This window comes from Mya arenaria, chromosome 1, assembly GCF_026914265.1.
Source record: "Mya arenaria isolate MELC-2E11 chromosome 1, ASM2691426v1".
Lineage (NCBI taxonomy): Eukaryota > Metazoa > Mollusca > Bivalvia > Myida > Myidae > Mya > Mya arenaria.
In genome coordinates this window covers 22,529,935-22,554,391 of record NC_069122.1, presented here as the reverse complement: position 1 = coordinate 22,554,391, position 24,457 = coordinate 22,529,935, and the positions used below count along the sequence as shown (strand labels likewise).

The 24,457-nt window shown below is 37.3% G+C and overlaps 1 protein-coding gene across 4 annotated transcripts in view; it reads left to right on the top strand.

The window, feature by feature from the left end:
- The window catches only part of LOC128232845 (uncharacterized), a 383,378-nt gene that overhangs the window by 69,561 nt on the left and 289,360 nt on the right, over positions 1 to 24,457 (top strand). For all 4 annotated transcript variants that reach the window (XM_052946615.1, XM_052946639.1, XM_052946631.1 and 1 more), the window contains 3 exons: positions 9,053 to 9,139; positions 9,521 to 11,096; positions 20,142 to 20,282. In XM_052946615.1, the coding sequence (XP_052802575.1) occupies positions 9,053 to 9,139; positions 9,521 to 11,096; positions 20,142 to 20,282 (1,804 nt within the window). The remainder of the gene's footprint in view (positions 1 to 9,052; positions 9,140 to 9,520; positions 11,097 to 20,141; positions 20,283 to 24,457) is intronic.

Genomic DNA, 24,457 nt, shown 5'->3' with positions numbered 1-24,457 from the left:
TAGATGGGGCAACTGGGGTGTCTCCTGTTGTAGTACTGGGGTAGTTTCTTGCCCACCTTTAACTTTTACCCTTACACCACCAGAGCTCAACAGGACGGACAATCTTTGATAAGTCTCACCGAGTGTCTCTGGTGCCAATTTGGTTTTGAACCTGGGGTCCAATACTGTACACTCCTCTAGGAAATGCCACAGCTCCTCACTGGTGTACCTGTGCAATATTGAAAATTTGAAATATATGAATATAATTTCTAAATAATAATAATCATAATCATTTGTTTTAAAATGATTCAAAGCAGAAAACCTGTGATAAATTGTGGTCTGTGATATTTATAATTTATTTCATAAATGATTTTAAGTTTTGACAACATATTACCTGTTGCAATGATTTCATGTATTAAAGTTTTGTTTACATTTGATTGTTAAATATTTCTTTGTTTATGTTAAATTATATTTTATAAATTCATTGTAATTCATACCTTTTTTCTATATCCTTAAGTACTGCTTCCTTAATAGACCGAACTGTTTGGCCGTCATCCTCATTGTAAGCCATTACCTTCTGTACTTGTTGTATTAAAGGAATGATGACAGAGACTGTTGGCATCTTTTCAGAAGAAATGGCATCAGTCACAGTTTACAATGGGCTGAGACATTTCATAATCACTTGAGCTGATTTAGGGTCAGTTTCACTTAAGACATTGATCTCGGACCCTTTGGCAGGATAAACTTCGTTGGATGTAAGTGTGGCGTAGATAGCGGGTTGTAACCTTAAATAAATAGTGCTCTAGCATATCTGCTGCCGAGTTCCAACGAGTAGGCACATCACAGATAAGCTTTACATTTTTTACCCCAAGATGCTTCTTTTTTGTTTTGAATATGCTGCAGCTGTAGTGTTATGGTGAAAAAACCCTTACTACCTTTCGCACACGACCTAAAATTCTGGACACGGCATTGATTTTCAGCGCAGCTAAATTCAGCATATGTGCGAAGCAGCCTATGTGCAGTTTACTTGACAGTTCTCTTCCCGCCACAATCATATTGGCTGCATTGTCTGAAACAAGAGGTGGGTGGGCGATAGGAATGCCCCACTCGGTTATAGCTTCTCTTATCACCTTTGCAATATTCACACCTGTGTGGATTTCGGGCATCATCCGAGTTTGGAGAACAAAGTTCTGTAGTCTCCATTTCTGCGTGATATGAATAGATGTAATAGTCACATATGACTCATTAGCCTTACTTGTCCAACCATCTGTTGTAAGTGCTACAGTCTGGGCACTTGACAAACTTGATTTCACTTTTAATGCAGTTTCCTCGTATATGTTTGGAATAAGTGTTGTAGAAAAGTATGTTCTCCCTGGAATTGAGAAACGGGGATCCAGGGATTTTATCATGTTCTTAAACCCAGGACCTTCAACAACTGACACTGGTCGTAAGTCATCAATGATGTATCTCCCAATTGACCTGGAGATAGCTGCAGCTCGGGCCGAATTGAATGCATACTTAGCACCCAACATACCTTCAATTGTTTTTTGTTTTTTAAATTCTGGTTCATTTTGACTAGATTCTGGTGCAACTTTTGATTTGAGACTTTTAGAACTACCCAGGCATGGATGGTGACGTTCAATGTGGGTTTTTCGGTTGCTTGTTCCACCACCACTAGTTTTTGTGTCGCCTGAAAAGACGACATATAGGGGTTACTTTTGTCGGCGTCGGTGGCGGTGGCGGCGTCCGCATCCTATTTTCGCTTGTCCGGGGTATATCTCCTAAACTATTAGAGGTATCAACTTGAAATTTCATATGTAGATAGATCTAATTGAGGGCAAGTGCAGTGCACAAGAACTGTTACTCTTGCTTCCATATTTTTAGAGTAATTGCCCTTTGTTATTTTTCATGCTTAATGTTTTGTCCGGGGCATATCTTGTAGAATATAAGAGTTATCAACTTGAAACTTCATATGTAGATAGATCTTATGGAGGGCAAGTGCAGTGCACAGTAACAGTAACTCTTGCTTTCTTAGTTTTAAAGTTATTGCCCTTTGTTAATTTTCATGCTTAAAGTTTTGTCCGGGGCATATCTTGAAGAATATAAGAGGTATCAACTTGAAACTTTATAGCTAGATAGATCTCATTAAGGGCAAGTGCTGTGCACAAGAACCGTTACTCTTGCTGCCATATTTTTAGAGTTATTGCCCTTTGTTAATTTTCTTGCTTAGGTTTTGTCCGTGGCATATCTCGTAAACTATAGGAGGTATCAACCTGAAACATATTCCATAGGTATATTTGATTGAGGGAAAGTGCAGTGCACAAATACTGTAACTCTTGCATCTATATGTTTAGAGTTATTGCCCTTTGTTAATTTTCATGCTTAAAGTTTTGTCCGGGGCATATCTTGAAGAATATAAGAGGTATCAACTTGAAACTTCATAGCTAGATAGATCTCATTGAGGGCAAGTGCAGTGCACAAGAACTGTAACTCTTGCTGCCATATTTTTAGAGTTATTGCCCTTTGTTAATTTTCATGCTTAGGTTTTGTCCGTGGCATATCTCGTTAACTATAGGAGGTATCAACCTGAAACTTATTCTGTAGGTATATCTGATTGAGGGAAAGTGCAGTGGACAAATACCGTAACTCTTGCATCTATATGTTTAGAGTTATTGCCCTTTGTTAATTTTCAAGCTTAAATTTTTTGTCCGGGGCATATCTTGAAGAATATAAGAGGTATCAACTTGAAACTTCATAGCTAGATAGATCTCATTGAGGGCAAGTGCAGTGAACAAGAACCGTAACTCTTGCTGCCATATTTTTAGAGTTATTGCCCTTTGTTAATTTTCATGCTTAGGTTTTGTCCGTGGCATATCTCGTAAACTATAGGAGGTATCAACCTGAAACTTATTCTGTAGGTATATCTGATTGAGGGAAAGTGCAGTGCACAAAAACCGTAACTCTTGCATCTATATGTTTAGAGTTATTGCCCTTTGTTAATTTTCAAGCTTAAATTTTGTCCGGGGCATTTCTCGGAAACTATAAGAGTTATCAACTTGAAACTTTATAGATAGATAGATCTTATTGAAGGGGATTGCGGTGCACAAAAACTGTATCTCTTGCTTCCATATTAGAGTTATTGCCCTTTGTTAATTTTCATGTTTAACTTTACCTTGCACACTTTTTTAGCTCACCAGAGCACGAGGTGCTCAAGGTGAGCTATTGTGATCGGTCTTTGTCCGTCGTCCGTCCGTCAACAATTGCTTAAAGAACATCTCCTCTGAAACTACCTGGCCATATTAATTTTTTTTTATTATATAACCAATTGCTTGCTCCTGGCTTAACGTTGTTACCTTCAGTTCAAATGCCACCTACACTTGAAAGTTAAATGGCAACATCATTGTCTATAAATGAATAAAATGCCAATCTAACAGCTATAATGTCGACAGTAAATAATTCGTCAGACGACACATCCGACTCGCGGAGTTCTAGTTAGCTCTTCTGGCCAAAGGCCAAAGGCCAGAAGAGCTTATGCGATGGTAATGTGTACGTAGTATGTGCATCCGTGCGTCCGTGCGTTCGTGCGTCTGTAAACAATTGCTTGTGAACACGAAACAGTCTTCAGTTTTGATTGTATCTCGATGAAACTTGTACAGTATCTAGATATCCATTAGAGCTCGGTTCCTTTCGAAAACCAGCCAGATCCGCCCATGCATGCCTAGATTATGGCCCTTGATAGTATAAAAAAATGCTATTGTGTAAACAATTGGTTGTGAACACGATACAGACTTCATTTTTGATTGGATCTCGATGAAACTTGTACAGTATCTAGATATCCATTCGAGCTCGGTTCCTTTCGAAAACCAGCCAGATCCGCCCATGCATGCCTAGATTATGGCCCTTGATAGTATAAAAAAATGCTATTGTGTAAATCAGTTTGTCTGTAAACAATTGCTTGTGAACATGATACAGTCTTCAGTTTTGATTGTATCTCTATGAAACTTGTACAGTATTTAGATATCCATTAGAACCCAGTTCCTTTTGAAAGCCAGCCAGATCTGCCCCATGCATGCCTGGATTATGGGTCCTGAAAGTATAAAAAATGCTATTTTAAGCTAAGTCTATTTTTAGCCAAGTCTACATGAGCGAAGTCTATTTTTAGCCAAGTTTACATGTAAAGTTACAATTGCTGGTGAAGGTTTGTTCAAATTATGCCACTGGGGTCATTATTGCCCCCCCCCCCTCCCCTACGGAGATTGTCCCGCAAGGGACCAGAGTGCGGCAAATGCAAACGACCTCGGCAATGTTGGCGGAGGCCCAGGGAAGAGTTATCTTTTCTTTGTAAGGGACGGACTCCCCCCCCCCCCCCTTATATTGGGAAATATTAAAAACCTTTTTGTCTGAAACCACTATGCAAATCATTCCTATTTTGAACAAGGCTTTATTTAGTGGTCCACTACCATGCTTGTTCAAATTATGCCCCTTGGGTCAAAACTGGCACTGCCCTGGGTGTCACAATTTTCCTAGAGACTTATTTAAGAAATATTTTAAAAATCTTCTTGTTTGAAACCAAGGCCCATACCTTTGATATTTGTTGTGGAGCATCATATGATGCAATTGAAAACATTTGAAATAATGCCCCTTGGGCAAAAGCTGGCCCCACCCCTTTTGACTTACTTATTAATTTTTAAAGCTACAGTAATGAAATTTTGACCATGTGGTCAGTTTTGCAAACAAGCATTAATGTTGTCCTCGGATGTCCTTGACTTTGACCTCTGACCGACTTTTCATTTTTAAAGCTACAGAAATGAAATTTTGACGATGAGTACAGTTTTGAAAGCAAATATTTTTTATCCTCAGATTACCTTTACTTGGCACGTATTAAAATAGTTCATGCAACTAATCTGCTTACAACACTTCCTGTCCTCAGATGTTGAACGTGCAGCGTTTTCAGCTAACCCAAACACTGAAAGTGAACTATATATTTGTTGCCTATTACTCAAACGTACATGCTCTGGATTGAAAATGACCACAAGAGCCATGCCAGTAGAGCATAGGCCCTTTTGGGCCTCTTGTTTGCAAAAAAGCGGAACGCTATATCCAACAGAAAGTGTCAAGTTTTATTTTGTAAACTGAATAAATTTTTTTACTGTACTGCGGTTTTAATAGTGAAACCGTGTCATTTCATTTATGTGCTCAAACACATCGTGCACGATAGATCTATAACATATTAAAATATGTGGTAAATTCACTGTGAAAGAAATGAAACATCTGTTATTATCTATATTCGGCTTATTGTTTATCATTACGTAACTGTAATGAAACAAATTATTAACTGTTTAATTACAATACTATAAACTGTAAGAAAACACAAAATTGATCGGTAACAAATTGATTGGTACGGTGATTCGGAAACCCGGGTTTTAGCGATATTGCAAGCGCCTACATGACTGGCACAGGAAGTTATCGATTATTGAATCTGCACACGTCAATTTTTTCATAATCCAAATTATGAAAAGGCCGAGAAGTTTTGAAAATTGAATTTTAATGGAAAAACCTGGTACGCTAATGTTGTACCGCGGTACGATTTTTTTTTGCTTCGTACCTCGATATACCGGTATATCGTGGCAGCCCTACATAATTATGCACTAAAAGTGCTTGTACTTTCTGGTTGGGAAGTGAGAAGGATTTGTGAACTTTTTATGTTATTCACACAGTTAGCCTAAGCCCTGTAACATTTCATCTGGCAGAATCCTGTCTCAATAGCTTGACAGTCCTGATATTTATTTAATTGTTCCAGAATGTTATTAACTTAATAGATTTTTCTATTCAGTTAGCTGTTTTAGTGCAGAGGACATTTTTACCGACCATATTAAAGAAGCCTTTGAATGAAGCTGTATAGATCAGTAAAAATATATGCAGTATTGCCTTTGGAGCCAAGTCAGTTGAGACGTAAATCCATTTCCTGAGAACAAGTGCTAATTCTCATGATTGCTTAGAAACTCAATCATATTGGCCATGTTCTCATATGATTTTACAGAGAAATAAAACTATTTTGGAAGCTATAGTTGCATGCCAAGTAAGAATCTGCTTGCTATTTAGTAATGAGGTGAAATTTGTGGCAGAAATGGTGGGGAGGCAAGGCTAGGTGATAATCAGTGGGAAGGAGCTCCTGTCACGCAACCAGTCCCCTAATATCACCACCAATATGTAAATGCGTGATTAAAAGGTTTTCCCCAGGGCATAAGATGATTTGTACTGCATGCACAGCCATAATAGTGGGGACATTTTCTTCCCAAATGATGATATTGTTTGTACTGCCCTTCGGTCACAATGAGGGATGCAAGATACTTGGTGATTAAAGCCTTCTTGTGTGTATGCTAGCTTAATTCAGTTTATTTCCTCAATATTAATCTTCGAAAAATAACTACAAAACATGAGAATTTTATGGGAATTTAATGAATTTTAGTTTTTATAAATGTTAAGGAGTTGCCTCCATTGCATAAGTAAATTTTCAAAAAAGGGATGTTTATGTTTAAGCCGGATGATTTTAGGCCTGAATACTTTTTATCTCAACTATTGTTCAAAGAAAAAAGTTGGGGCAGTGTTAGGCTACAAAAACTTCAAAACTGGACAAAACTCTGACCATTCAAAACCCTGAAATGAAACTTGCTACCTATCATAAACAATCCACCCATGAACAACATGGCCCCTAACTCATAGTTAGTTGTTGAGTTGTGCTCAATTATTAGATTGAAAACCAACAGATGGGTGCTGGAAATAGCTTTGCTATGTGCGTGTTTCAAATGTCTTAACTATTCTGACTTATTAGGTATACTTAAAGCAACATCAATTCTTTGTGAAATTACCCAGCGGAGACCTTGCAAAGGTTGTGCTGTTTATCACCAGATCTATGTTTTATAATAATAAATTTAACTTATATTCAGAGCTAAATAATGGTCATTATTGGCATTAATACTCTTTTAAATGCACTAATTATGATATACAATTAAACATCTGTTCATATTGGTACGAATACAAATTGTTAGAAGGGCGCACTGTTACTGCAATTATGACCTTTTTGGGAACAACTGCTTTGACCAAACTGAAGATACACTAAGCCTCTGTGGAATCACTTCAACTCCTACGCAGCGATTTTCCTTGACAAGTGTTGTGCTTTATAATGCAGATTTAAAGCACTGTCCGGTGTAATAAAAATCAATTAAGTTTTGCTGTTAGGATCAAGACTAGCGTGTATGTAAAATACACATGATGCATGTTTGCAATTCTATGTGCCTGAGTAGACTTTAACAATCGCCATTACACTTTATTTAATGAAACCAAAGTGTACATTACACTTTTACAAAGAGCTTCCAATACACTTAAAGTAAAAAATAGCTCTGATTTATATCAATATAAATACGCAGAATTAAATTGAACTTCAAATCTGTGAATTCAATCTAAATAATAACAAAAAAACTATGATTTTCAAATGTAAACAGTAAAGGTAACTATATCATACAAAAACACTCAAGTTCATTTTAGCTTGTTTGTTTTCTGGAATAGCCACCTAATACAAACTTGTCTGTACAAAAATTTACCTATAACTTAGTAACAAAAACAAATCCGTTTATGTTTTTTGTTCATATCTCCACCTCTTCTTTTTTTCATTGCGATCAAGGGACGTTGTTTTTTTCATTGCGATCAAGGGACGTTGTTCTTTTCACTGCGATCACGGGACGTTGTTTTTTTCACTGCGATCAAGGGGCGTTGTTCTTTTCACTGCGATCAAGGGACATTGTTCTTTTCACTGCGATGAAGGGACGTTATTCTTTTCACTGCAACCAAGGGTTGTTTCTATCAGCATCAGTCCCGCACTTTGATTGGCCTTCTGTGACCAATGATGCGTTGACTGATTTTGTATTGTTAAAAGCTAGCCACTCATTTTATCACTTAACTTTCAAAACAACAAGAAGCAGCCAACAATTTTTCAAAATTCAATAAAGAATGGATTTCTACCAGATGTAAAAAATTGGTTGTCCATATTGAAAAAAATGAAGGACTGGACAACCTTGACCATGGATTTCAGAACCCCGTGCCCTGCCCTAGATTTAAGTGTTTATTATCATGTCATATCATAGTGCAGTGTGCAAGAGCCATAACTCTAGGTGCAGTCTGTTTTGATTTATTGTCCATTTTTAAGTTGATACTGTTCTTAATTCAGCTGGGGATATGATATGGCAGCCTGTGACTACTCTTACTAATAATACACATGTAGCTGTTGTCCCTAATGTAGAACATGTTGGATTATTCAATGATTTGGTACTGAAACCTGAATATTGCATTTCATTTTCACCAATTTCAAAGCAGACTAGGCAATTATTTAAAGGTATGTGATTTGTCAAAAGTCTGTGGCTTTGCAAAACAGAAAATGGACATGATACATTGTGACATTCAATTTTGCCTTCAATTACCCAGTTAGAGCTACAGAAAGCTACAGACATATTTCTATGAAATTCACTGCAAGAGACCAATTGGAGTTACTGAAAATGAGTTATCATTACAATATGGGTTGACAATATAATTGAGATAAAGACAGTGTTGCTAAACTACAAATTTGTTTGTGAACTTGCTGTTGAGTATAACCTGCTGGCAAGTGTTTTACAAATGAATCACTGTTAATATTCAGTGTGTTAATATTTAATGGGATTTAAACAACACCAGTTTTTGTTTTTTTGTTTTTTTCCCCCCAAGTATAAAGGTTTGACTTAGATAAACATTGCATAGGCTTAATTGTAGTGTAAATGTAAAAGTACATCTAGGCAGAAAGGGTCTTGTGCCCTTATATCAATCACACAGTCTTTCTCTGTTGAATCCAGATTGATTAGTTTCATGGTACATATGCATCAGATAAGTGGTTAGTTTTAAAATAGGTTTTTGTTGGCATAAGTAAAATGGAATATGTCGATGTCCTGTGTGGATATATGAACGATTATTGCAAAACTGTATTGTTGTCTTTTATATTTTTATTTGTTTTCAACGAAAAAAACTATGATTTTTGAATTATTTTCAGGAGTACATGTTTCCAAATGCTGGGACGTACCTGATTGGTGTGCAAGTCGTCAATACATATGGGTCTCTGGAGTCAAATCTCACAGTGGTAAGATGTGCTCTATTCTCCAAATCCTGCCTTTGCTAAGGGTGATGTTAAATACACCCCATCAATACATTGTCCAAACATTACGTCTGGACCTCATGCAAATTTTGCACCTCAACATTTCTTCAATGAACAGCCTTGAATTGTCATTTATTTGAATCACAGTAGAATATTGTATAATAATGAAATGATTTCTTATCTTCTAATGAACATTCATCGACATTCTCTACTATTTTTAGCCTTTTAGCAACATAATATGTACATAATAATCTGTACTAGTTTGAATTTAATGTGTTGCAGTTTTGGCGCTTACGTTGAAAATGAAATGAAAATCTCTTTATTAGAATATGCAGACATTAAACCACCATTTAATTTTTATTACAGGTGGTCATTGAGAAAATACTTAGCAATATCACCTTTGACCTTGACCCAGAATCGTCAACAATGGCGACCATGGCAAGCCCAGTGGTGTTTACTGTCTCCATGGTAACTACGTCACGTTCAGGCAGGTGGTTGAAGGTCTGGTACGGAGACGGCCATGACAACATCGTGTCTCTAGCAGACACTGACTCCCCACAACTTGTGCTGCTTGGAAACGGTAATAAGATGGACATTGTAGCGAGTTATGGGCAGGGATGTACTCTCACTGTGGAGTTTATGTACATTTACCAGATGGAGGGTAAGTACAGACCAAGGGTGGCAGTGTTTGATGATGCTAGTGTAGAAACTATGGACTTAAATGATGGAATTGAAAACCTAGCAATGAACTTAAATCTTACTGATTCAACTCAGAAGACTGATATAATAAGAATTTTTACTAATATGAAATTTGACCAGAATGTTGATATTATAAACACTTCAGATGACATGAGAATTAAAAGATCTGCACGTGGCATTATTGAAATGGTAGAAGCAGAGTTAGCTAGTGATCTAAATGTCTTATCAGAGGTGAATAATGTAAAGCTTCTGGGACCTAAAGTGGCTAAATGTGGTGAAGATGTAATGTTTCAGCTGAATGTAGTGTCTAAACTCAACCTCACAGTGCATTGGCTGGTTGTCAAAATAAACTCTGAAGATTTAGATTCAGATGATCCTATAACTGTTGAAGAACTTAATGAGACCTGTAAAACACCTGAGGGTGAAGTTGTACTTACTGAGAGTGATGAAAAGCAGATAAATGATGTGGAAATAATAGAAGATTTCACATCAATGGAAACTGTCTTTTTCTACAAATTTGACCAATCTGGTGCATATGTTGTAACAGTTAGGGTAAAAAATCCAGTCAGTGAATCTAAAACAAGTGCTAATTTTGATGTTCAATGTCCTGTTGAAGGCCTCAGAATAAATTGCCCGGAAGTTGTAGAAACATATGCTGAGGTGGTCTGTAATGCTGATGTTACTCAAGGTTCTGATGTAACATTTACTTGGTTCGTTGAAGGTCAAATTGCCTTTCAAGGTCAACAGAACCATGGATCAGTGTTTCAGTACATATTCCCATACGCCTATACTTACTATATAAGCGTGAAAGCTTATAACAACGTGAGTGCAGATACTAAAGACATTGATGTTCTTGTTCAAGAACGTATCAGTGCACAGTGGGTTCACATATTAAAGGCCCCACATACAATGCTGGGCAACAGGACAGATTTTGCTGTCGTATACAAGCCTTCAAAAGATGATGCATATACCTTCTTCTATATGATTATGTTTGACTTTGACTTCGGAGATGGAAGAGCGAACCAGGAATTGACAGAAAATGACCACATGTGCTATGCTCAAACATCCTATATATTTCCAATCATCGGTCAGCACAGTGTAACTGTCTATGTCTACAACAAAGTGTCCGAGTATTCAGAAACCATCCAAGTTGGGGTGTACCCAGATTTGAGGCCAATTACGGTAGAGACAGTCCAGCCTGCAGTGGTAGGGATGCCAATCAGATTCATCGCCCTTAACAATGGTAGGTCTATTTTTAAACTCTTTGTAAATGTGCTTGTTTTTAGCTCGACTATTCGAAGAATAAGGAGGGCTATACTACTTGCGTCAGCGTCGGTGTCTGGTTAAAGTTTTAGGGCAAGTTAGGATTTTCACTTATAAGTCAAATAGCCTTCCTTCAATTGACTTAATACTTCACACAGTTGTTCAGGACCATCACACAATGAGGTTACATAACTCCATATTATCCTTGTTACAAGTTATGGCCCCTGATTGACTTCGGTTAAAGTTTTAGGGCAGGTTAAAGTTTTAGGGCAAGTTTTCACTTATAAGTGCAATACCCTTCATTCATAGATAAGTAAAATTGTGTATCTATGAAGTAAAGGGTTAAATACTGATGTAATATCAAAGGTGCATGTAAGTAAGGTTGAAGTAACTTTTCTCATCTTATTATTTTTGTACTGTATTTTCGTCAATATGAACTAAATAAAATATGTTTAAACTAAGGTTGATGTTGTATAAGGCAGTGCCCTGAAGGGCGCCAGCTGTATTTGATATTGTCCAAAATATAGCTCAAACTAGGGGACCAGTTCATAAATTGCAGAAGGATGCTTTCAATATTGTCCATATTGCACAGTATAATGTGAAGTACAGTGTGTTTTATAAAAATCTGAACTTCAATTGATAATGAAGTATTTAATTATAACAGCCGTGAATATTGTTATTCTGAAAATATTGATTTTGAATACCAACTTTTCCCGGAATAGATGAAGGTTACAAGGTACTATAACAATTTCCTTTATGATTCTCAACCTCCTAAGCAGTAATAACCCTTGGTGAGCACTGAAAAAGGGAATTTTGAAAAGCAAACATTCTGCTTAATTGTTTGTTTTGCAAATTGTTGCCCCGTTATATTTACTCATAAAAGTAGTGTGTTAACAAAAACAAATACAATTCTAACAGTATTATCAAAAATAATATATTTCAAACACATGTATACCTATCATGTTATCATTGAAGTAAAAAATAGGTTTTTTTGGTGAACTACATGTACGTTTTTCTTATATTTTAATTGCACCCACTTGATGCTATGCATCATGTTTTTCTTGTATTCTCTAAAATGGGTGGGGTCATTTCTGGATAGGAGAAGAAACAATCTGGACCGATTTTAACTTGAGTTACAATTCTTCAAATTGGTGAATCTTGTAGCCTTGGATAAAAGTTAGGACTGGAGCATGGTGATAAGTGAAAGACGTTAATTGTTTGAGAGACGTTAATTGTTTGTTTATTGAAAAAGGCAAACACTGATAAGAAGATTGGGCATGGTGTTTGTTTGTGTTTGCACATGAGTTCATGATTTCTGGGCTTTTACCTGCAAGGGAACTTTATGATGGAGGAGATTAAAACCTGATAAATAATACATCTGGTAACCTCGGATTTTACCTTCCTAACAGACAAGGCTTGTCTTAAGTTCTTCAATCTGACATGCACAAGTTTTCATCAACAATCAAGACAGTCAAGCAGGGTATCAAAATTCATGATGTAATGGTTATGGGTGAAGCATTGAGATTTGTATATTCATCTAATGGAAAAACAATGATTTAATTATGTGCAACATAAAGCAACTTAGCATATGGTTAATTGTAACGCAAGGCCTCAGGCCCATCATTCATGTAAATTGTTACAACATGATTTATTAATACAGTAATGAAAGATGTCTGCCTGCATAAGCTAGAAGTTATTGAAACTTAACATTGGTATGTATTTCAAAATTGAGGTTTAAGATTACATAAAAATATGCCTATACAACATTATTCCCAAGGTAAAATATGCTCTCAGTAACTTTCAGAAAACACTCTTACAGGTATATATAGATTAAAAGAGAATTTTGAGGATGAACGTTATAAAATATTTATGTTTGAGCTCACTCTAGCCAATAAAGGATTATACAATCCAGATGTAAACCAGATGCACGAGATTCACTTTTTCCACTTCCTCATTGTCTGGCAGGGCTTATCGAACAGGAAAAATATCTTGCTTTCTTTGAGCTTTAAGTCACTTTGAAGTTTTATATAGTAATGGTGGTTAAAGGTGGAATACATTTTATAAATAAATAAATTTTCTTTAAACGACTAGTGTTAGGCTTGTAACTTGCTGATATAAAGAGCAACTGAATACACCGCACAGCGTATATACCCCTCACAACCATATATACCCAACAGAACTGTATAAACCCCATAAAGCCATATGTACTGAACACCACCATCTGTACCACATACAATGAATATACCGCACACAGTTTTAGCTCAACCCTATGTAATTATGTACCACACACAACTGTATCTATCGAACACAGCCATACATACTCTACAAAACCATATATTTCCCACGAGACTATATATCTATACCAAACACAAACTATATAAACCCCACAAAACCATTTACACAAAACGCAACCATATATACCCAACAAAACCATGTATACCAGACACTATGTTCATGTATATACCCCACACAACCATAAACACCTCACAACTGTATATACCCCGCACAACAATATATACCCCATACAACTGTATATACCCCATACAACTGTATATACCCCACACAACCTTATATACCCCTCACAACTGTATATACCCCAAACAACTGTATATACCCCACACAACTGTATATACCCCACACAACTGTATATACACCTCACTACTGTATATACACTTTACAACTGTATATACCCCAGACAACCTTATATACCCAACACAACCATATTTACCCCTCACAACCATATATACCCCTCACAACTGTATATACCCCACACAACTGTATATACACCTCACAAATGTATATACACCTCACAACTGTATATACCCCAGACAACCTTATATACCCAACACAACCAAATATACCCCTCACAACCATATATGCCCCTCACAACTGTATATACCCCACACAACTGTATATACCCCATGCAGCTGTATAAATCCCACATAACCATATATACCCCACACAACAATATATACCCCTCACAACAATATATACCCCACACAACAATATAAACCCCACATAACAATATATACCCCACACAACAATATATACCCCACACAACTGTATATACCCCACACAACCATATATACCCCACACAACAATATAAATACAACATAACCATATATACCCCACACAACAATATATACCCCACACAACTGTATATACCCCACATAACCCCCACACAACTGTATATACCCCATGCAGCTGTATAAATCCCACATAACCATATATACCCCACACAACAATATATACACCACACAACTGTATATACCCCATGCAGCTGTATAAATCCCACATAACTGTATATACCCCATGCAACAATATATACCCCACACAACAATATATACCCCACGCAACAATATATACCCCACACAACAATATATACCCACACAACAATATATACCCCACACCACTGTATATACCCCACACAACTGTATATACACCATGCAGCAATATATACCCCACACAACCATATATACCCCACCCACCAATATACACACCACACAACCATATATACCCCACACCACTGTATATACCCCACACCACTGTATATACCCCATGCAGCTGTATATACCCCACACAACAATATATACCCCACACAACAATATATACACCACACAACTGTATATACCCCATGCAGCTGTATATACCCCATGCACACAACAATATATACACCACACAACTGTATATACCCCTCACAACTGTATATACCCCATGCAACAATATATACCCCACACAACTGTATATACCCCATACAACAATATATACACGTCACAGCTGTATATACCCCATGCAACAATATATACACGTCACAACTGTATATACCCCATGCAACAATATATACCCCACACAACAATATATACCCCACACAACTGTATATACCCCATGCAGCTGTATATACCCCACACAACCATATATACCCCACACACCAATATATACACCACTCAACAATATATACACCACACAACTGTATATACCCCATACAACAATATAAACACCTCACAACTGTATATACCCCAAACTACTGTATATACCCAACACTACTGTATATATCCCATGCAGCTGTATATACCTCGTACAACAATATATATCATATATACCCCACGCAATCATATATACCCCACTCAACCATATATACCAAACACAACCATATATATACAACACAACCATATATACCACACACAACCATATATACCCCGCACAACTGTATATACCCCACTCAACAATATATACCTCATACAACTGTATATACCCCACACAACTGTATATACCCCACACAACTGTATATACCCTATGCAGCTGTATATACCCCACACAGCAATATATACCCCACACAACTGTATATACCCCACACAACTGTATATACCCCATGCAGCTGTATATACCCCATGCAGCTGTATAAATCCCACATAACAATATATACCCCACACAACAATATATACCCTGCACAACTGTATATACCCCACATAACTGTATATACCCCACACAACTGTATATACCCCATGCAGCTGTATGAATCCATATATACACCACTCAACCATATATACCCCTCACAACTGTATATACTCCTCATAACCATATATACACCACACAACCATATATACCCCTCACAACCATATATACCCCTCACAATCTTATATACCACACACAACCATATATACCCCTCACAACGATATATACCCCTGACAACTGTATGTACTCCTCACAACCATATAAACACCACACAACCGTATATACCCCACACAACCTTATATACCCCTCACAACCATATATACCCCACACAACCTTATATACCCCACACAACCTTATATACCCCACACAACTTTATATACCCCATGCAGCTGTATATACCCCACACAACCATATATACCCCACACACCAATATATACACCACTCAACAATATATACACCACACAACTGTATATACCCCATACAACAATATAAACACCTCACAACTGTATATACCCCACACTACTGTATATACCCAACACTACTGTATATATCCCATGCAGCTGTATATACCTCGTACAACAATATATATCATATATACCCCACGCAATCATATATACCCCACTCAACCATATATACCAAACACAACCATATATATCCCACACAACCATATATACCACTCACAACCATATATACCCCGCACAACTGTATATACCCCACTCAACAATATATACCTCATACAACTGTATATACCCCACACAACTGTATATACCCCACACAACTGTATATACCCTATGCAGCTGTATATACCCCACACAGCAATATATACCCCACACAACTGTATATACCCCACACAACTGTATATACCCCATGCAGCTGTATATACCCCATGCAGCTGTATAAATCCCACATAACCATATATACCCCACACAACAATATATACCCTGCACAACTGTATATACCCCACATAACTGTATATACCCCACACAACAATATATACCCCATGCAGCTGTATAAATCCATATATACACCACTCAACCATATATACCCCTCACAACTGTATATACTCCTCATAACCATATATACACCACACAACCATATATACCCCTCACAACCATATATACCCCTCACAATCTTATATACCACACACAACCATATATACCCCTCACAACGATATATACCCCTGACAACTGTATGTACTCCTCACAACCATATAAACACCACACAACCGTATATACCCCACACAACCTTATATACCCCTCACAACCATATATACCCCACACAACCTTATATACCCCACACAACCTTATATACCCCTCACAACTGTATATACCCCTCACAACCATATATACCCCTCACAACCATATATACCCCTCACAACCAATTATACCCCACACAACCTTATATACCACACACAACCATATATACCCCTCACAATCTTATATACCCCACACAACCTTATATACCACACACAACCATATATTCCCCTCACAACCATATATACCCCTCACAACCATATATACCCCTCACAACTGTATATACTCCTCACAACCATATATACACCACACAACTGTATATACCCCACACAACTGTATATACTCCTCACAACCATATATACCCCTCACAACTGTATAAACTCCTCACAACCATAAATACACCACACAACCATATATACCCCTCACAACTGTATATACTCCTCACAACCATATATACACCACACAACTGTATATACTCCTCACAACCTTATATACCCCTCACAACCATATATACACCACACAACTGTGTATACCCCACACAACCATATATACCCCTCACAACCATATATACCCCACACAACCATATATACCCCTTACAACCATATATACCCCACACAACCTTATATACCCCTCACAACCATATATACCCCACAAAACCTTATATACCACACACAACCATATATACCCCTCACAACCATATATACCCCACACAACCTTATATACCCCTCACAACCATAAATACCCCACACAACCTTATATACCACACACAACCATATATACCCCTCACAATCTTATATACAACACACAACCTCATATACCACACACAACTGTATATACCAAATACAACCTTATTGATCCCACACAACTGTATATACTGAACACAACATGGTAGACCCCACACCACCATATATACTGACCACAACTGTTTATTCCTTGCACACTATTGTGGTAGAGCTAAGGGTAGTGCTAAGGCTGATGGACAGGCAACAAACTACATATCTTTATTTAATACCTTGACATGCATTTGTACAGCACAAATGCCACTTTCCTATAAGATTTTGCATGTTTTTAGGTAGAGTTTTTCCTTCAGTCTCTGGGTGTGGACATAAAAAGAGGACATAAGCAGAATATGTGTATATCCCTGATCATGATCGCTGTGTTACTTTGACAGATAGTATATTTAGTCAGAATTTGAAACCAATTTTCTGGGATGTTTTTTATTATACCCCTGACAAACGAAGTTTGAAGGGGGTATATTGGAGTCACCCTGTGGTCAGTTGGTCGGTCGGTCGGATTGTCGGTCAGTCCGTTGCAATTTACCTTGTCCGGAGCATAACTTAAAAACTACTGGATGGAATTGGATTAAACTTCATACAATGGTAGAGCATAATGAGAGGAAGTGCAGTGTACAATAACCATAACTCTATTCTTGCTTATTACTGAGTTATTGCCCTTTGTTATTATTTTTTTTGTCCGGAGTATAACTTGAAAAGTACTGGATTGAATTCATTGGAACTTCATACAATGGTAAGGCACAATGAGAGGAAGTGCAGTGTTCAAGAACCATTACTATACTTTAGCTAATTACTGAGTTATTGCCCTTTATTTGTTTTGTTTTTGCTGTCAATTTTATTTCCAGACATAAACTTGCAAACTACTAGATGGAATTTATTGAAACTTCATACAATGGTAAAGCACAATGAGAGGAAGTGCAGTGCACAAGAACCATAACTCTATTTTAGCTAATTACAGAGTTATGGCCTTTAATACTTTTTTCTTGTCCCGAGCATAACTTGAAAACTATTGGATGGAATTTAATAAAGCTTCATACAGTGATAGATCATAATGAGAGGAGGTGCAGTGTACAGGAACTGCAATTCTATTTCAGCTAATTACAGAGTTACTGCCCTTTGTTACTTTTTCTTGTCCGGAGCATAACTTGAAAACTATTGGATGGAATTTAATAAAACTTCATACAGTGATAGATCATAATGAGAGGAAGTGCAGTGTACAGGAACCGCAATTCTATTTCAGCCAATTACAGAGTTATTGCCCTTTGTTACTTTTTTCTTGTACGGAGCATAACTTGAAAAAAAGTAACTTAACTCATTTATAGATGGTCATAGGCAATCGTATATTCTGTGCTTTAGAACATCAAAAATATCAGTATTAACATCTCAGTATTAGCATCACTGATATTTTTTAAAGTCTTTTTTCTAACTTTTAAAAACATAATCAAAAAATCAAAAAATGAATAACTGACGATAGTCCATAAAATAAAGTTGGCATTTATAGGTTGGCTTTCCAAATAGTTGACTGCAATTTCATATCAGGGTGGCGTTCGGGGGTATTAATCCACTTCAGTGATAGCTCTAGTTTGGTTCTAGTTCAGTTGGCTTGGTCCCCAATATATCTTTTGACTGCTCAATGGTGTAACTGTTTACACATCTACTTCACTTTGTTTTAGTTGATTATTTTCTTGAAAAAGCTCTGATTTTTATAGCGTTGTTTATAGAAAGAAGGTAGTTAATGTGTTTTGAAATATATTTTTATGATTCCAGGAAGATTGAAATTAAGAACTTTAATGAGATGACATTGGTACTTGTAGTACATTTCATCACATCACCCTTTATTGCAAAAACATCGCATATTTATACTATATTTGTTATACTTTTTCAAGAGTTTTGCCCATATTAGTCTCTATAATGTAAGAAGTAGAAAAAAACTGCTGCTTTTATGTCCTAATATATTAGGTGTATGATTGACATGGGTTTGTCTGAAAGCTTTGGACTTTGCATGTCAGACTGACTAGGCTGGCAATTATAGATGACAAGGTGGAGCAAAGCTCTTTATTTCAATAATGCAAAAATGGCTCTATTAGTGTTTTTTGTTGTGTTCAGAAATTTATTGGAAAACTTACAGACTCACAGACAACATCAGAATTGGGCATGTTTTTGTTAATTCAGCTATCCACCCAAATAAACTTTTTCCTGGAAGTTGAGAAACTTAAAATAACAGTGGTTAAATAAATTTGCATCATTTTTGTTGTTCTTGTAGGATTGAATGTGAAATACTTGTGAATGGATTCAGCCAAAAGTAATTTCTTTCTAAATGTTTATGAAACAGGAAACATTGCAAGAAGAAAAAAGACTAACTGGCAGCATTCTGGCAGTTAAAGAGTACTGGGTGCCATGGAACTTTGCGATATTTATGAACATTTTAATTGATTTAATCAAGCTAGCACGTTAAACCAGGCTGCTGTGTTTACATTTTCCAACCAGGTGGAATAAGTTAAGCAGTTGTGTTTATATTTTATAAAGGTAAAACCATGGAAACGGGAGCTGTATATTTTACGTGGATGTTGGGCAATGGGGAAGTGAGGAACACCACATCACCTCTAGCGGAAACTGTGTTTGAGCGGGAAGGAACTTACACCGTATATGTTGAGGCTACCAACCCAGGTCAGTGGAGACATTAGTTTAAATACTTGGCATGTACTCATACTGATGTGTGTGTTTTAATGATGTGTTTGTTCTTTTGTCTATCACAAGTGTTGTACATAAATTGAAAGAAAATTTCTTCAAGCTTTTAAAATATGCTCACCATGCCACTGAATAAAAACATTCAAGAGCATGTACTGTCATCAATCTTCAGTTTGTGGAACTTGACTGGGGTTACTATAATTTTGCTGTAAACATTGATGTGTACAATATACATAGCCTTGGTGTCAATATATACAATCACTACGATCATTGTGGCCTTGGTGTCAATGTCAAATACACAATTACTATGATCATTGTGGCAATCACTATGATCACTGTGGCCTTGGTGTCAATGTCATATACACAAGCACTATGATCATTGTGGCCTTGAGGTCAATGTCATAGACACAATCACTATGATCATTGTGACCTTGGTGTCAATGTCATATACACAATCACTATGATCATTGTGGCCTTGGTGTCATTGTCATATACACAAGCACTATGATCATTGTGGCCTTGGTGTCAATGTCATATACACAAGCACTATGATCATTGTGGCCTTGGTGTCAATGTCATATACACAAGCACTATGATCATTGTGGCCTTGCTGTCGATGTCATATACACAAGCACTATGATCACTGTGGCCTTGCTGTCGATGTCATATACACAAGCAGTACGATCACTGTGGCCTTGGTGTCGATGTCATATACAAAAGCACTACGATCACTGTGGCCTTGGTGTCGATGTCAAATACACAATCACTGCGATCACTGTGGCCTTGGTGTCGATGTCATATACACAATCACTGCGATCACTGTGGCCTTGGTGTCGATGTCATATACACAATCACTGCGATCACTGTGGCCTTGGTGTCGATGTCATATACACAATCACTGCGATCACTGTGGCCTTGGTGTCGATGTCATATACACAATCACTGCGATCACTGTGACCTTGGTGTCGATGTCATATACACAATCACTGCGATCACTGTGGCCTTGGTGTCAATGTCATATACACAATCACTGCGATCACTGTGGCCTTGGTGTCAATGTCATATACACAATCACTGCGATCACTGTGGCCTTGGTGTCAATGTCATATACACAATCACTGCGATCACTGTGGCCTTGGTGTCAATGTCATATACACAATCACTGCGATCACTGTGGCCTTGGTGTCAATGTCATATACACAATCACTGCGATCACTGTGGCCTTGGTGTCAATGTCATATACACAATCACTATGATCACTGTGGCCTTGGTGTCAATGTCATATACACAATCACTATGATCACTGTGGCCTTGGTGTCAATGTCATATACACAATCACTATGATCACTGTGGCCTTGGTGTCAATGTCATATACACAATCACTATGATCACTGTGGCCTTGGTGTCAATGTCATATACACAATCACTGTGATCACTGTGGCCTTGGTGTCAATGTCATATACACAATCACTGTGATCACTGTGGCCTTGGTGTCAATGTCATATACACAATCACTGTGATCACTGTGGCCTTGGTGTCAATGTCATATACACAATCACTGTGATCACTGTGGCCTTGGTGTCAATGTCATATACACAATCACTGTGATCACTGTGGCCTTGGTGTCAATGTCACATACACAATCACTGTGATCACTGTGGCCTTGGTGTCAATGTCACATACACAATCACTGTGATCACTGTGGCCTTGGTGTCAATGTCACATACACAATCACTGTGATCACTGTGGCCTTGGTGTCAATGTCACATACACAATCACTGTGATCACTGTGGCCTTGGTGTCAATGTCACATACACAATCACTGTGATCACTGTGGCCTTGGTGTCAATGTCACATACACAATCACTGTGATCACTGTGGCCTTGGTGTCAATGTCACATACACAATCACTGTGATCACTGTGGCCTTGGTGTCAATGTCACATACACAATCACTGTGATCACTGTGGCCTTGGTGTCAATGTCACATACACAATCACTGTGATCACTGTGGCCTTGGTGTCAATGTCATATACACAATCACTGTGATCACTGTGGCCTTGGTGTCAATGTCATATACACAAACACTATGATCACTGTGGCCTTGGTGTCAATGTCATATACACAAACACTATGATCACTGTGGCCTTGGTGTCAATGTCATATACACAAACACTATGATCACTGTGGCCTTGGTGTCAATGTCATATACACAAACACTATGATCACTGTGGCCTTGGTGTCAATGTCATATACACAAACACTATGATCACTGTGGCCTTGGTGTCAATGTCATATACACAATCACTATGATCACTGTGGCCTTGGTGTCAATGGCATATACACAATCACTATGATCACTGTGGCCTTGGTGTCAATGTCATATACACAATCACTATGATCACTGTGGCCTTGGTGTCAATGTCATATACACAATCACTATGATCACTGTGGCCTTGGTGTCAATGTCATATACACAATCACTATGATCACTGTGGCCTTGGTGTCAATGTCATATACACAATCACTATGATCACTGTGGCCTTGGTGTCAATGTCATATACACAATCACTATGATCACTGTGGCCTTGGTGTCAATGTCATATACACAATCACTATGATCACTGTGGCCTTGGTGTCAATGTCATATACACAATCACTATGATCACTGTGGCCTTGGTGTCAATGTCATATACACAATCACTATGATCACTGTGGCCTTGGTGTCAATGTCATATACACAATCACTATGATCACTGTGGCCTTGGTGTCAATGTCATATACACAATCACTATGATCACTGTGGCCTTGGTGTCAATGTCATATACACAATCACTATGATCACTGTGGCCTTGGTGTCATTGTCATATACACAACCACTATGATCACTGTGGCCTTGGTGTCCTTGTCACATATACATAATACCTTATACCTATATATATTTATATAAAATAAAACAAAACATGGAATGAAAAGCACATACACACATTCAGAAATAACAAATTGCTAATAAGAAATAGCAAAGTATTGGGATTTTAGACTTTTATGATAGGGTTGTATTCATATGTTTATTACCCTTTTATTATGGACCTCACAATTAATTTCTCATTATTATCTTCTCACCATTATCATCTCAAATGTCCTTTTCGGTCATGCATAAATGGTGATTATCAGTATTCATATCTCATTAAGGGCCGGCCACAATGCAAAAGTGGGTGAGGAAGGTCAAAAACTAAAACTTCATGTTTTATTTACCAGGTTTTCACAAAGTGAAACCTGGTTATTAGAATGACGAACGTCTTTCTTTGGGCGGGCGGGCGACAGGGCGGCCGGGTGGCGTCAAACTCACCTATGAAACTGAATAATTTCAGTAAGAGTTGACAAATCTTGACCAAACTTGGTCTATAGGAAGAGTTTATGGAAACCTTTCAAGTGATTGCATTTGGGGTTCCTAGAGTCAAGGTCAAGGTCACTGTTACTAAAAATAGAAAAAACGGTTGAAACTGAATAACTTCAGTTAGGGTTGACATATCATGACCCAACTTGGTAAAAAGGAAGAGTTTATGGATACCTTTCATGTGATTGTGTTGGGGCCCTATGGTCAAGATAAAAAAGCATTCACATTATTTGAGAAAAGTCTGTTGACATTATTCCTTTGTTTTTGTGTCAAAATGTCCAAGACCACCTATTCAACAAAGTCTTGAGAGTTCTTGACGATCTGTTGTCAAATAAGAAAGTTATTTAGAAAAATAATGAAAAATAGTGGATGAAATTTATTTCCGGGGTTACAAAAATGCATATATCTCTTTTAAAATAGCTTCACTCAACACAATGCCCCAAGACATTATTGATTGGACAGTTCCAATAAATTTTACTCATAAACATATTCTTTTTGTAAAACATAAAAGCTTTTTGATTGGAAATCTGATAAAATATTCTTTCGTAAAATTTGCTCAACTCCATATTACAGCTTTTCATGTTGCAACAAATTTATGAATCATGCTTGCTAAATATTTAACCTCAAAACTAAATAGAAATTTAGTAAGTAACGGTTTAAGCCATAAAACAATAATTTTCGAACAGAAATATGAAAATTTACGATCTGATTTATTGTCAGCAATCTTATATCATTGGTTTGCAGATATCTACGCAAAA